The sequence below is a fragment of the Crocuta crocuta genome, unplaced genomic scaffold (genome assembly GCF_008692635.1).
Source record: "Crocuta crocuta isolate KB4526 unplaced genomic scaffold, BGI_CrCroc_1.0 scaffold145, whole genome shotgun sequence".
Taxonomy (NCBI): domain Eukaryota; kingdom Metazoa; phylum Chordata; class Mammalia; order Carnivora; family Hyaenidae; genus Crocuta; species Crocuta crocuta.
Window position 1 is genome coordinate 3,863,063 of NW_027530857.1, and position 14,614 is coordinate 3,877,676.

General features: G+C 39.1%; 1 protein-coding gene across 7 annotated transcripts in view; it reads right to left on the reverse strand.

Annotated features, from left to right (window-relative positions):
• Nucleotides 1–14,614, reverse strand: part of CDKAL1 (CDKAL1 threonylcarbamoyladenosine tRNA methylthiotransferase) — a 700,075-nt gene that overhangs the window by 477,643 nt on the left and 207,818 nt on the right. For all 7 annotated transcript variants that reach the window (XM_077769569.1, XM_077769571.1, XM_077769566.1 and 4 more), the window contains one exon: nt 277–397. In XM_077769569.1, coding sequence (XP_077625695.1) covers nt 277–397 — 121 coding nt within the window. The remainder of the gene's footprint in view (nt 1–276; nt 398–14,614) is intronic.

The window sequence follows — 14,614 nt, forward strand, 5'->3', positions numbered from 1 at the left end:
AGGGGTATGACTGGGAAACAAAACCCATTGTCTATTACCAAAAAGAAGTCAGAATAATATTAATCAAAAACCTAAACCCTTCCTGCGAATAGAATTTGTACTCAGGGAACATTTTCTAGAGGGAATTATATTCATTTGGTTTAGAGCTTTTTGATTTTTCCTAACCATAAAAACATTCAATTGTTTTACTCTGTCCCATGTCCGGGGCAAAAAGAAACCTGAATTCATGGATGGAATATACTGAATATTTTATGAGTAAGCTTGAGAGACACTTACCCAGTATTGATGGAAATGATTTCTATTAGCGGATTCTTCCTGATCTTTGGCAAATCCAATGGCGCTCCCCCCAACCGCCTTCCATTATTCTTTTTCTGACCCAGTAGTCTCACCGAGTGACCTTCAAATAAAGCATATAAATACACATTAGCACGAATCACAGAACTTCACTCTCATTCACTGCTCTCAATAAATGGTCTTCCTCTATGAAACAAACAATAAAACAGGAGAAGATATAATCATTGTCCTAAGAAATAATGCCAAAGGGAAAAACAGCTGTGTGCGTGTCCTGCACTCAAAAGGGCTCTACTTATAGTATTTGCACCTTTCTCCTGCACAGATGACAGAACTGGGAATACCCCCAGCATGGCATGGGGCAAGGTATCTGTGCTCTCAAGTATAAACCACATGCGGGTGGGGGAGCTCACAGGGGCAGTGTGCCTGCCAGCCAACTGCACCAATGGCGAATTTTAAAAAGTGCAAAAGCAGATTATCCCCTGGGAGCAAACAGTAAATCCAAGAAAAAAAGAACTAAAAAGCTGAGATACAATGACACTTTAGGGTTTGGTTTTTTAAAAGCAAACACAAGTTTTTAAATTTTCTTTTTAATATCACAAAAGAAAATCAGGCTATTTATAGGAGTCATAAAAATGTGTCTAATATTGAAAGTTTGAATTGCAGTTGTAGAAAATATGGAAGAATGGTACAAAGAATTCCCACCCCCTTCAGATTCTCCAATTAGTTTTCCATGTTTACTTTGTCCTTTGTGTATTACACACAGAGGATTTTTTATAACTTTTAATAACTTTAACATCCTATAGGATTCACCCATTAATAGTATACAACTCAACAACTTTTAAATAAACATGCGCAGTTGTGCAATCTTCACAAAAAACCCTGTTTTAGAACATTTCCGTCACCCTCAAAATTGTCTCAAGCTTATTTGTACTCCACTCCTGCTTCCATTCCAAAATATATCCCTTTTTGTTCATCTGTTTGCCAGCTGGTGGATGTTTGGACTGTTTCCAATTAATACCTATTAGAAAATGCTTCTAGGAACATTCAAGTACAAGTCTTTATGTGGATATATGTTTTCATTTCTCTGCAACTCCTAGTAATGGAATTGCCAGGTCATGTGGACAATTTATATCTAACTTTATAAGAAACCACTGTTTTCCAAAGTGGGGTACCATTTTATATCCTACCGGGTAAGTATGAGGGTTTGGGTTTCCTTCCATTGTCGCCAAGACCTCACATTGTAAGTTTTTTGACAACAGCCACTCTAGAGGGAGGTAGCTTATTACTGTGGTTCAAATGAATTTATGTATTTCCATAATGACTAATGACGTTGAGCACCTTTTCATGTGTTTATTAGCCAAGTGTGTATCTTCTTTGGTAAAATGTTGTGATGGTTAATTTTTATGTGTCAACTTGACTGGGCCACAGAATGCCCAGACGTTTAGCCAAACATTATTTTGGGTTTCCACAATGGTCTTTCTGGGAAAGACAGACATCTGAATCCGTAGACTGAGTAAAGCAGATTAACACTGGTGAGCCATATCCAATCAATCAAAGGCCTGAAGAGAGCAAAAAAGCTAAGAAGGAACAGCTATTGGCTAACTGTTGAGCTGGGTCCTTGTTCTTTTCCAGCCTTGGAATTCTGGCTGAAGCACAGGCTCTTCTGGGGTCTTGTTTCTGCCCAACTGCAGACTGATACTTACACCATCAGCTCTGAGTCTCAGACCTTTGGACTTGGACACGAACCACACATCAGCTCTCTTAGGCAGCTTGCCGACTACGTATCTTGGGAATTCTCAATCTTTGCCATGTCTCCATAATGATATGAGCCAATTCTTTATAATACACTTCTTTTGAACACATACATGTACACATGCGCACAAAGACACACACACCCTATTGGCTGTTTCTTTGGAGAACCCTCGCTAATATGTCTACTCCAGAAGTTTGCCAATATTTTAACTGGAGTAACTACCTTATTATTGTGTTATAAGATTTCTTTAGTCTGCTGACAAAGCCTTTTTCAGATGTGATTTTCAAATATTTTACTCAGTCTGCAGCATACTGTTTCACTTTTGCGATAGGATCTTTTAAAAAGTTAAGTGTTTTCGAGACACCTGGGAGGCTCAGTTGGTTAAGCATCCAACATCCGCTCATGTCACGATCTCACAATTCGTGGGTTCGAGCCCCACATCAGGCTCTGTGCTGACAGCTCACAGCCTGGAGCCTGTTTCGGATTCTGTGTCTCCGTCTCTCTCTGTCCCACCCCTGCTGACACTCTGTCTCTCTCACTCAAAAATAAACAAACATTAAAAATAAAAGAAAAAAAATGTTTTTCAATTTAATGAAGAGCACTTTATCAATTTCTTTTTCTCATAGCTCATGTTCTTACCATTCTATCGAGGAACCTTGGTCTAGCCTAAGAGCACAGGGAGGTAGTTCTCTCATATTTTCCTCTCGAAGTCCTACTGTTCTAGCTCTTAAGTCTAGGATCCACTTTATCACTTTTTGTGTATAATAAGGGTCTCAGTTCATTTTTTCATATGGATTCAAATGTCCACCTTCCTTCTTTGTGCTATTGCTATCACACATATTAACACAGAGCTGCATAAACCTCAAAATACAGTGCTATAACTAATGTTTTATATAACTGTATACTTTTAAAAAGAGGAAAAATACAGATTTACAAAGGATTTTTTATCCACCATATTTACCCATTTCTAGCACTCATTTCCTCCTGAGAAAATTATCAAACTTAGCATTTGATACTACATCCTTTCTGTCTGAGACTTTATTAATTTCTTATAAAGGGAACCTGCTAGCAACAGATTCTTTGCTTACTTGGGCAAGTATTTTGCTTAATTTGTGAAAGATACCTTTGTTGGATATAGAATTATTACTTGATAGCTTTTGTCTTTGAGCAATGAATACAGCTGATCCTTGAACAAAGTAGACTTGAACAACATCAAGCCCATACAGTTGAAAACCCATGCATAGCTTTTGACTCCCCCAAAAACCTAACTATCAATGGCTTACCCTGTTTACTGGAAGCTTTGCTGATAACATACACAGGTGATTAACAAATGTTTATATGCTATATGTATTGTATACTTCTTACAATAAAGCAAGCTTAAGAAAATGTTAAGAAAAGCATGAGGAAAATATATTTACAGTACCATATTGTAAAAAATCCATGTCAAAGTGGACCACACAGTTCAAAACCATGTCGATCAAGGGTCAACTGTGTAGCCTTCCACTATCTGTGACCTCTGTTGCTTCTGAGAAGTCAGCATCAATCTTAATGTTGTTCCCTTCCATATAATGTGTCACTTCTTCCTCACCACATTTTCTCTTTTGCAACAATTTGCCTATGATGTATCTAAGTATGGATCTTTATGACTTTCCTACATACGATTCATGCAGCTTTTGGCTCCATAAAGGAATTGTTTTATCAAGTTTGGGAAGTTTTCATGTAATACTTTTTTTTTTAATTGGGAGGGAGTATTTTTTCTATCTCTTCTTCTGTGGCTCCATGACATGCTGGTGTGGTACAGGCTATCTCATAGGTCTTTCAGTCCCTGGTGATTTTTCTTGTTATTCAGAATGGACCATTTCTACTGATCTATCCTCAAATTTGCTAATGTTTCTTCTTTTGCCATCTCAAACCTGCAAATGAGCCTCTGGAATGAACATTTCATTTCGGTTACTATACTTTTCAACTACAGATTTTCCATTGGTTCTTTTTTATAATTTCTTTTTGTGATTCTACATTCAATTCAATGTCATCATCCTTTCCTTAAGGGCTTTTTTTTCACATTTTTATTTATTTTTGGGAGCAAGAGAGAGCGAGTATAAGTGGGAGAGAGGCAGAGAGACAGGGAGACACAGAATCCAAAGCAGGCTCCAGGCTCTGAGCTGTCAGCACAGAGCCCAATGCGGGGCTCAAACCAGCAAACCGTGAGATCATGACCCGAGCTGAAGCCAGATGCTCAACCAACAGAGCCACCCAGGTGCTCCTCCTTAAAGGCTTTTAACATGGTTTCACTTAGTACTTTGTCAAATCCAACATTTCTGGTCACAAAAAGGCAATCTATACCTTTTCTTTCCTGGATATGGTTATACTTAATTTCTTTACATGTATCATAATACTTTGTTGAGTATAGAACATTTTAGATAATATATTGTAGCAATTCTCAATTCAGGTTTCCCTCCACCAGGAATAAGGTGGGTTGTTTTTTGTTTTTTGTTTTTTTTTTCATTTTTTTTAAGCTTACTTGGACTAAATCTGTGAAGTCTATCTCTTCTACAATGAAGGGTTACTGATGTCCCTTCTTAGCTCTCCATCACCCTCCTACCACCAAGCCTGACTTCCTTGGGGTCAACTCTGTATCTGCAAAGCCTTTTATTAAAGAAAGACTGGTTACACATTTATTCAAACACTATTAACCAATAAAATTTCTATCTGCTGATGGAACTGTATGTGAGCCAGTGAGGTTACTCAAAGTCAAGGACATTTTCAAGTCCGCACCCCCGCTTTTCTTCCTGTGCTTTCTGGGGTTCTCTGTCACCTTCTGAGGATGGGCATGCAGGTGCCAGCAGGGGGATGCGTGCAGGGGGTGGGCCTCACTCCTGTCTCTGCAGTGCGTGTGCCCAACCTCAGGTCAACTCCATCCATGGAGACTCGGCCAGCCTCCCATCACTTCCCCAAGTCCCTGTTAAAGCCCTGGCTCGTCCACCTGTCCAGTCCCGCCACCAAACAGTCCCACAGTTTTGGGCAGGGGCAGCCACACACGCTCCCTGTCCCTTGCCATCAAAATCTCCACTTGAACTCCTGGTTCTTCAAACCCACCAGGCTGTCCTGGAAGCAGCAGCAAAGCCCTGGTTTTCAGAGTCCGCTCTGCCTTGAACAACCCTGGCCACAGAGCTGAGGAGGGGAAACGGGAGCAGCCCCAGGCACAGACGCCATGGACTCACACTGTTCTGGCCCAAAGTTCAGCTGTTTTCATGAATAAACACTTCTCATTTGCTGAATACTTTTAGTAAATCTCCAGAGGGCTAGGGGTCTGTTTTTGACTATCCAGCTTCACTGCTGCTTGTGAGGAGATCTGTTGATCTCCCCGTGCAATCAGACCACAAGCAAATCAAAGCCAACTTTTTCAAAGCAATCATTTAAAATCACCTCAAATACATAATGAGTACAGGGGTAAGATTCTAAGGCAATTATATACATGTTCCATCAGCCTTGGTTTCAGAAAAATACAGTGCTTCAACGACTCTTGTACAGACAGCTTTTCATGACCAGAAGTAATAAAACCATCAGTCACAGCCTTTCTGCACTAATCACTTTAATAAGAAACATTAAGTCCTCCATTCATTCTGAAAATTCTTGCTGGGCTGTAGAAACACAGCTAGAGTCAAGCAAGCATTTGGCATGCCAGATTTCACAGATTTTCAAGATAAGTTCAAGTCTTCAATCAAAAGTCCAGTTAATGAAGAGGCGAGCAAGACTGGCGTGCTAACCTAATAGTTCTCTGAGAGATGCCAGAAGTTCAATAATGACTATGCAAAGGCATGCTATCTTCATACTTGCATGAGACAAATTTCATTACATCCTGCTGAGATTTCAGTAATATGCAGCCTGCACTAATAACATTTGATAAATTATTCATCTTCACTATCTACATGCAAATAAAGGAACATATCTCTGCTTGATGATATAATGAGTTATTTTCCAATCCAATGATTCATTAAAGAGTGAGAACTAACAATAGCCTGGCTTTTTTTTTAATTGAAAAACATAGTACACTGAAGACAAAGTTGGAAATAATATAAAAGTCCCTCATTATACGCAGCCAAAGATGAAAAGGAGAAAATTTAACCACAGAACAATTTTTTTTTTTTAAATGGACTGGAGGAATAAAACTTTTACTTGCTATAAACCAGCTCTTTTTCCTCTTGCAAACAGAGCTGCTGTTTCACATTAATTCCTTGAATCTACAGACCACAGAATAAAAACATATACTGCAAATCATTACCTGTTCTGTGTATGGTTATCAATACTGTAACCATTTTAAAATAAAGTGAAATTTGAAAGGCTAAAGAATAAACTGGAGGTGATGTCTTTGGGAAGGAGAGGTGAAAAGACCAGGAGTCTGGACAGGGAAACAGGCTCAGGGAATATAAATGTGAAAAGAAGGAAAATTTTGGAAAACCTGCGCTGGAAATGAACACGCTGTACTTACAAAGGGACCATGAAGCAGGGAGCCCAGTTACACACTCACACACACTGCTTTGTTTGATCCCTTGTGGCCCCTGATGCCTCACACTGCAAGGGGGAAAGCAGGGCCCCTCACATGAGTACTGGTGTATTTTGGGACTGCTGTGAAGTGCAGCATCCTCTGTGGCTGGACGACAGAGAGAGGTAGGAGGAAATCAGGACAACAGAGCCCGAAAGGAAAATGGAGCGTGAGAGTATCAGTTTTGACATCATTTCAATCACATGTATTAAGAAATTACAAGAGGAATTAACAGGAACGGACAGGAAGAATGATCCTCAGTGTGACCAGATCTACTGATAACCACAGGAGCCCACCGAGGGGTCAGTGATAGTGATGTGAAGTGATTAAAACAGAGATAAGCAATTTTAATATGAGGATAAGAACAAAAACCAAATTGCCTTAGTATGTAGAACGGGACACACTCAAACTCACAATTTCTGAGATACTTTACCTTTTCCACTCTAGGTATAAATTTACGTTTCATCTCCTATAAATAACGGTCGAACGTGTCTCAGTGGGTTTATTCACCATCTTTAATAAACATCTCCCTAGGTTGTTACAAATGTCACATAAAATTCAGCCCTGTTAAAACAAAATTTAATTTTAAGCCTGAGGCTTTCAGCAGTTATTTTTAAATCAGCTATAAAACCTTGATTCTGTGCTGGTTTTTACATTGATCAAATCCACTAAACCATTTAATTAGCTAAAATTACACATTAGGAAATTTTGAACGAAAAGCTAATTTTTAAATGTAATCCACTACTACGTGCATATTTCGAAATTCTAATACTGAGAAAATCTATGTGGGATAAAAACAGGCATGTACAACAATTGCTCTATTAATTCAATCAATAATCAGTGCTGTTTACGGATCTTCAAGAGCAAAATAAGCTCTTCCTGATCCCACACTGCCAAATGTTGAAAATGTTATTAAAATCAAGGGAAAACATCCACCCATGTATACAAAAAAGACGGTCTGTCAACATGTCAGAAAGGCAATTATAATGATCACTCACAAATAGAAAAGAATGAGCCTCTGGAATATAAGCATATATATTAACAGAGTGGCAGAAAACAGGATTGCCTACAAAATACGTATTTACTAATTAAATTATGTTTCTACTCACAAACCAAACTTCCCTCCTTTGGTTCTCACAGATCACGTAGGCGGTACAAAGTAGCTTCGGAATCTCAGGCCACATCACAGAAGCACCCGTGATCTGGCAACACGGACTCTGACGGTGTATCTGCCCCTCTTTAATGCCTCCTGTTCTTCTAAAGGCTCCACAGTCGGCCAGACTTCCCTTCCATACTTTATTCATCCCACCTAATTTCAAAGGCCATTGTTTCCTTCATATGTGACCACTCACCTTCCACCACCACCAGAGAGGTCTCGTGCCAAGTTTCCATCACATCTCACAGATTGCTCTCACTTCACACAAATCCGGTCCTGTTAGCTATACCCTAACCAGACCTGTCTGAACCCTAAGCTCTGGGTCAGACTGCTGGAAAATGTCCTGGTGAAGCAACCCACCAAGATGCAAGGGGCAGAGGGTAGGAGAAGACTGGCAGAAAATTCCAGCAAAAAGAAAAGAGAGTAAATGTACTACAGGCACCAATTCTCACCTGAGGAGATGTAGTCACATCAGTTTGAATGTTATTTAAGGATATTACAAAGGAACGCTCAATTTCATCTGTGCTTCTACAAAACGTTTGGAGTTCTTCCCTGACATTTCCTACACAGGCACTTTTAACTGCTTAATCATGAAGAAAAACAAAAATGTGGCCGAAAATGTGACTCTGCTCAATTCAATGTCATTCCTTACATGCAGGTACCCCTCAAGCAAGAAAGAACTCTCAGACAGTGACACTCAGGTGTGACCTTCCCTTGAAATAATTTCATTTTAAAAGAAGAAAGCTAAGTACAACAAGGAAGTTGGATTAAGTGAAAGGAGCAGCTTTGTCACACATCAAAGCTGGAAAACTTTACACGAAGGGCCAAACAGGCTCAAACACCTAAAATCATTCCAATTCAGGCACAAATTTTAGCTTCTGAGATTTCGAGCAAGTAAGAAAATTTTAAATGTTAACTAGAACAATGACAACTAGAAAAAGATATTAAAAATAAGGGAAGGATAGTAAGACTCAACAGTTCTTTTTTTTTTTTTTTTTTTAATTTATTTCTAGGAGAGAGAGAGAGAGAGAGAGAGACAGNCAACAGTCCTAAGAGGCAGAATTCGAAGTGTGAATCAGAGTGGAGGCAGAAGGGCCTATGGAGGTGCGTAGTCAGGTAGTCAGTAGCCTGTGTTCTAGGGCTGAACTGGGCGTAAGCAAGCCCACACCCTCCCTGATGGGCAGTTCAGTCGGAGAGGAAGTTAAGATAAGGTCATAATACAAAGTATAAATCCCTAAAAGTCTGAGGTTTATTTAACCCACAACTCTCACTGCACAAAAAGGGTACCTACACTGTAATTATAATGACGTAGAAGTTACATATGATCCATAACTGGGGAAGACAGGAAGATGAAAGCCTTCACCACAATGGACTATTTTCCCAGAACTGCTAGCACAGCTGATAAGGACAATTAGTTTAAGGTCATCATATTAAACAAAAGACACACATAACAAATAATCTGCATAAGCAAAAGTCCTTCTTACCCTAATGCAGACACCTTCTGGGGGCAAATTACCATAAGCTCTTAATTTTATGCTTTAATTAAATCTTTTACAAGCAGGTGTACTTTTTACCACAGTGGGAGATTTGCATGGTGCTGACTCATTTTTCCAGATGTAAATCAAGTGTACATCAACGCTCAGGAGTAGAAGGCAGTCCCATGTCAATAACCCCATATTAGTAGGAGCCTTAAAAAAACTCCTTAGGTCACTGGCTGTCTTGCTATACTAGGCTGTTCTGAACTATAATTTGTTCAATAGCTCCAAGCCTTAGTGTTTACAACAATAAAGCTATAAATGCTTCAGTTTCAGGATGTAAAGCATCCACGGTGGCGATACAGAACTTAACCACTGCTCACGCTCAAACCTACATTCGGAAAGTCACTGCACCAGGTGATGAAAGCAGAAATCCCAGACCTTACAATACACGGCATTCAGGCTGCTAGGAAATGAGAACGGTAAAACACAGACATAAGGAATTTGTAAGCCACAAGCCCCTTATGAACTTTTAAAAACTGAAGTTCAAATTCCCACTATGAATCTCCAATGAAAATTTCAAGTTTCTGCCTGTTATTCGACTCAAGCCCCCATAAAGTGTGACAGAAGAGAGACCAGAAGCAGAGAAAGTTGGACATTTGTCCCATCTATGGATCTTTAAACACACTCTGTCTGCATTTCATTTCACCGCTCACCATGAGCTGAACATACCTACTTGTACTGCAGCTGTATGAAGGCGATCTAAACGGGAGGAGGTAGGAAACACGGTATTGGGGACTTACTTGCTAGCTTTAAATTCACACTTAGTCCTCAGCTCTTCATGATAGGTGTTAGCATTGCCTTTCTATAAAATGATGGCAATGTATTGACCACAGAAATGTAAGAAAGACCAAGAAGACGAGTATATCATAATACATTAACGTGTATCTGTAAAGGAAACAGAAGCTCCGAATTATAGGTGAGCTTTAAAAATAATGTATGAGGGACGCTTGGTGGCTCAGCCAGTTAAGTGTCCGACTTCAACTCAGGTCATGATCTCATGGTCTGTGAGTTTGAGCCCCACGTCAGGCCTAGAGCCTGCTTTGGATTCTGTGTCTCCCTCTCTCTGCCCCTCCCCTGTCTGCACTCTGTTCCTATCTCTCAAAAATAAATAAACATAAAAAAAATTTGAAGATGTATGAAATATTATCAATATTAAATACTTCCAAAATACACATAAAGATTTCGAAAATATACCTTCCCCACATGCAAAAACAAAAACCCTATTCTGTCCTGAGTCACCACACTGACTGCCCTAAAGCGATGTAAGGTCCTGAGGAAAACAGACTGGTAAACATATACCTGGAATGAAGTGTCAGAGAGAGTCTAGACAGGTGTTTCTATGACGGTGAGACACCACACAAGAGGGTCCACTTTGCCGAGAAAGATCAGGAAAGGCTTCGAAGAGAGATGGCACCGGTGTGGGGATGCTGGGCAAGCGCCAAACAGCTTAAACACATGATTATACATATTTCACAGCGCATTTGGACATAATACTGCTAATGCAGGAAGCAGACTTCTTTGCTGGAATTCCTGCTTGTTGCTCATTTTCCACTTCTTAAAACCAATCTAGTTAAGAGCCTATCTCTAAAACCAGATTTCCCTGAAAAGATTTATTAAGATTTGGCATAAAGAAGCCTCACTTTGGAAAACCATATTTTCTAAATGTGGTTTATGAATTAGAAGTTACGTGGGCTTGAGACGTATTCTTAGTTCTAATTCACAGTGATCAAACATTTGTTTTAAAAATGAATTTTGGGAACTACAATTAATGTTCATTATGAAGTGCTGAAGACTGAAAGTTACCTACATCAAAATCCTTCTGCTTAGAGCTTCATTATTTCTCTAGGCTAAATACAAAATTGAGAGAGAAAACAGTCAGTATCCTTACAAAACATGGAAGGATTTTCCTGACCTAACCATTTGAGAGTGAAAACTATATAAGTGTATTTCAAATAAAAATCTTCGAAAATTACCCCTAATAAACACACTCAAGAGAATTTTCTCTGTAAAAACTTTTCATTAGCATTTTATTGGGTAGATCAACTTTTATTGGTTGCTTACAGTTTAGGTGTACTGTTTTTCACTCATTTCCTAAATTAAGCATCTTTACAGCAAGGTAAGACTCAAATATTCTAGTCAGAGGGTTTTTTGTTATTGTTGTTGTTGTTGTTGTTAAATAAAACAAATCTTTATTGACTCCTTACAAAAAGCACTCTGGCACAAAATAGGATAACCTGTAAAAGTGAGGGAGAAGAGGGGAAAAACCAATCACAGAGGAGCCAAGAAATGTGAAGGAACAAAATGGGTAAGCCAGCATTAAGAAAGGGAACCAGAAAACGGGTGAGCAGTGACATTCGACAACAGGCATGAGGAAAGGAGGTAATAAACGCAAACGCGGCTCACTTTCTCACTCCCCTCCGTTCAAGATAAGCAGCTTAACAGGAAGTAAAGAACAGGAGATTGGAGGATGAGGTTTCAAATTATAACACACTGCTGCCTGGCTGTGTGATCAGTAATACCGGGTTCCTGCGGAGTCTAGATGAATTCATGCACACGGAAATGGTATGCTGCAAATACCGAGACAGAAGTTAATTACGGTTGATATTGTAATTAATGCAACTGTAATCCTATCAAGATCTACAGCGCTAATGACGTTTTTCAAAAGCAAAAAGCAAGGAGACTTTCAAAACTTTCACACAATTTAAGTTCAAGCCAGATCCCATTTATTTTTTAAGCTCTGGAGGGCTAGGAAATAGGTCACAAATAATTGCACTGGTAATGATAATCAAATTTGCGAGTTATTTTTTTAAATGTATAAATTAAACTAGATTCAAGGTCATTCCTCTTAAATCGCTGACTCGCATTCTGATACCATTTCTTGACTATGAGGGGAGAGGAAGAAAGTGTAAACTGCACCGGGTCCTGGTGAAATCCCAGCATATGTGCCTAGAGAACGGTGGTGTTTCCCCAACCAGGACACCTGAGACGATCCGCGCCGGGCGACGGGGCAATGACTCTAGGTGACGGGCCATGTGGCAGAAGAACCTCTAATCCCCAGCTCCCCTGAGTTCTGAGAAACCACTCGGCCAGCTCCCTCTCTCAGCAAACCATTCCTCCCTCTTCAACACCCTTGAGAATCCCCACCCCACGTAATGCTCTCACCTTACATGAAATCCTCTCAAGCTACTTTTTTCTCCAGAAATCCTAGTCACCAAGACTACAGAGGCTGTCTCTAAGTCCTGAAAATAAACACGCCCCAGGGTAGAAATGAAAGTTGCTTCAAAGAAGCATAAAACTCTTAAGCAACACCAAGAAGTACACTTGTCCATCACCACACAGTACAGCATTACCATGGAATGAGGTAAAGGCAAATGAGTCAGGGAATTGTGCTTCCTGAATTCAAGACCCTCTTCCTTGCGAAGTACGGATGTAAACAAAAGCAAAATGCATGGTATGTCCATTGCAAACATTTTCAACCTCATTTTTTAAGTAGGAAGGCATAGGAAAAGAAAAAGTAGAATCTGGCAGAAGGATATGTGAATGCGAGAAAAAGCTTCTCACGTTCTAAAAACTTTGGCTAGAGATCACGGTCCAAAATGTCAGCATCTCATCCTAACAACAGACTCTGAAAGTCAGTGTTATATTGCAGACTCAAAGACCTCCAGAGTTTCAGAGTTGAAGGGACTTTCCGTGTCACACAATTTACAACTCAAGCAACAGAACCAATGAGGTTGTATGGGTTGCTAAACAGGACAGTGTTAATAGGAGAACAAGATATTTCAACATAGCTCATCACATGCTCAATCCAGGATTCTTACCCCTCACGACAGCCAACTGCAGCAGGATTTCAAGAAATGGTGCACTTCAACATTGGGAGTTAAAGATTTCATGTGTTAGAAGCTCCCTTTCATAAAGACAATTCAATTACTACATCCTTATTGTTCAATACAAAGTAAGCTTTGTTATAAAACAGTAGTACTGATAAACTTCTACTGAAAAATCCATGCACAGTTCATATTCCAGCTGGATTCTGCAGGTGAGTTTTTCCCCCTCCCAACTAATAATTACAGGAAATTGATATTTATTCTCTCAGTCTCAGGAGTAATTGCTATAGATATGGTACATGCTTTGTGGAGTGTTACAGAATAAACTTTTAAAAATGTGTTATCTCCAAACATTACACACAAAACATCAAAGTCGAGAAGCACTCCTTCTCTGTGCCAGTGATTACCAATACTGGGTTTTCCAGGGAAAGGTTAATGGCATCACCTAACAAACGACATCCTACAACTGTGTGATTAAATCAATGTTCCTGTCAAACAAAATTTTTAAGAAAAAGAGAAAATGAGCTTTAAATTTTTTGTGTGCTCACATATGATGTGTCAACTTGCCAGTGTTTTCATTTGGCTATGATAGATCACATGATTTAACCAGAAAAAAAAAGACGTCAAATAAATTGAAGAAGGCTACACATTATTATTAAATTATTTAAAAAATCAGGGGTGCCTGGGTTGCTCAGTTGGTTAAGTGTCCAACTGTTGATTTCGGCTCAGGTCATGATCTCAAGATTTATAAAATAGAGCCTCATGTCCCAATCTGCACTGACAGTGCAGAGCCTGCTTATAATTCTCTCTGCCCCTCCCCTACTCATGCGAGCACATAGATACTTTCTATGTCTAAATAAATAAGTAAGTAAATAAATAAATACTTTAAAAATCAAAGACAAAAAAAGAATTTAAGAGCAGCTAAGAGAAAAGAGAGAAGTTACATAAATGGGAACTCCCAAAATACTATCAGCAGATTTCTCAAAGGAAACTTTTTAGGCCAGGAGAGATTGGGAGGCCATACTGAAAATGTTGAACGAAAATTGCTGTCAACTAAGAATTCTGTACCCGGCAAAGCCATCCATCAGAAAGGAACAAGGAATAAAGACTTTCCTACACAAACAAAAACTGAGAGAATTCATTAGCATCAGACCCACATTAGAAGAAAGGCTATACAGAATTCTTTCAGTGGAAGGAAGAGAACACTAATTAATATAAAAACACAAAAAGATAGATAAATCACACTGATAACATACAGTAAAATTAAAGTCATAGTTAGATTCTGCAGTAAGGTAATAGTGATGATATATATACCTCACCTAAAAATCTAGAAGTTAAAAAATAAAAGGGATGTAACCATAAATTTATGTAACTATGAATACAACAGCTTCTTAGTTACACAAGACACCATGTAAATTCTAAAAGCAATAACCTAAAATGTGATGCGGAGAAGAAGTAAAAGTGTCAAGTATACAAACTTATTGAAGACAAGTCATTATCAGTAAA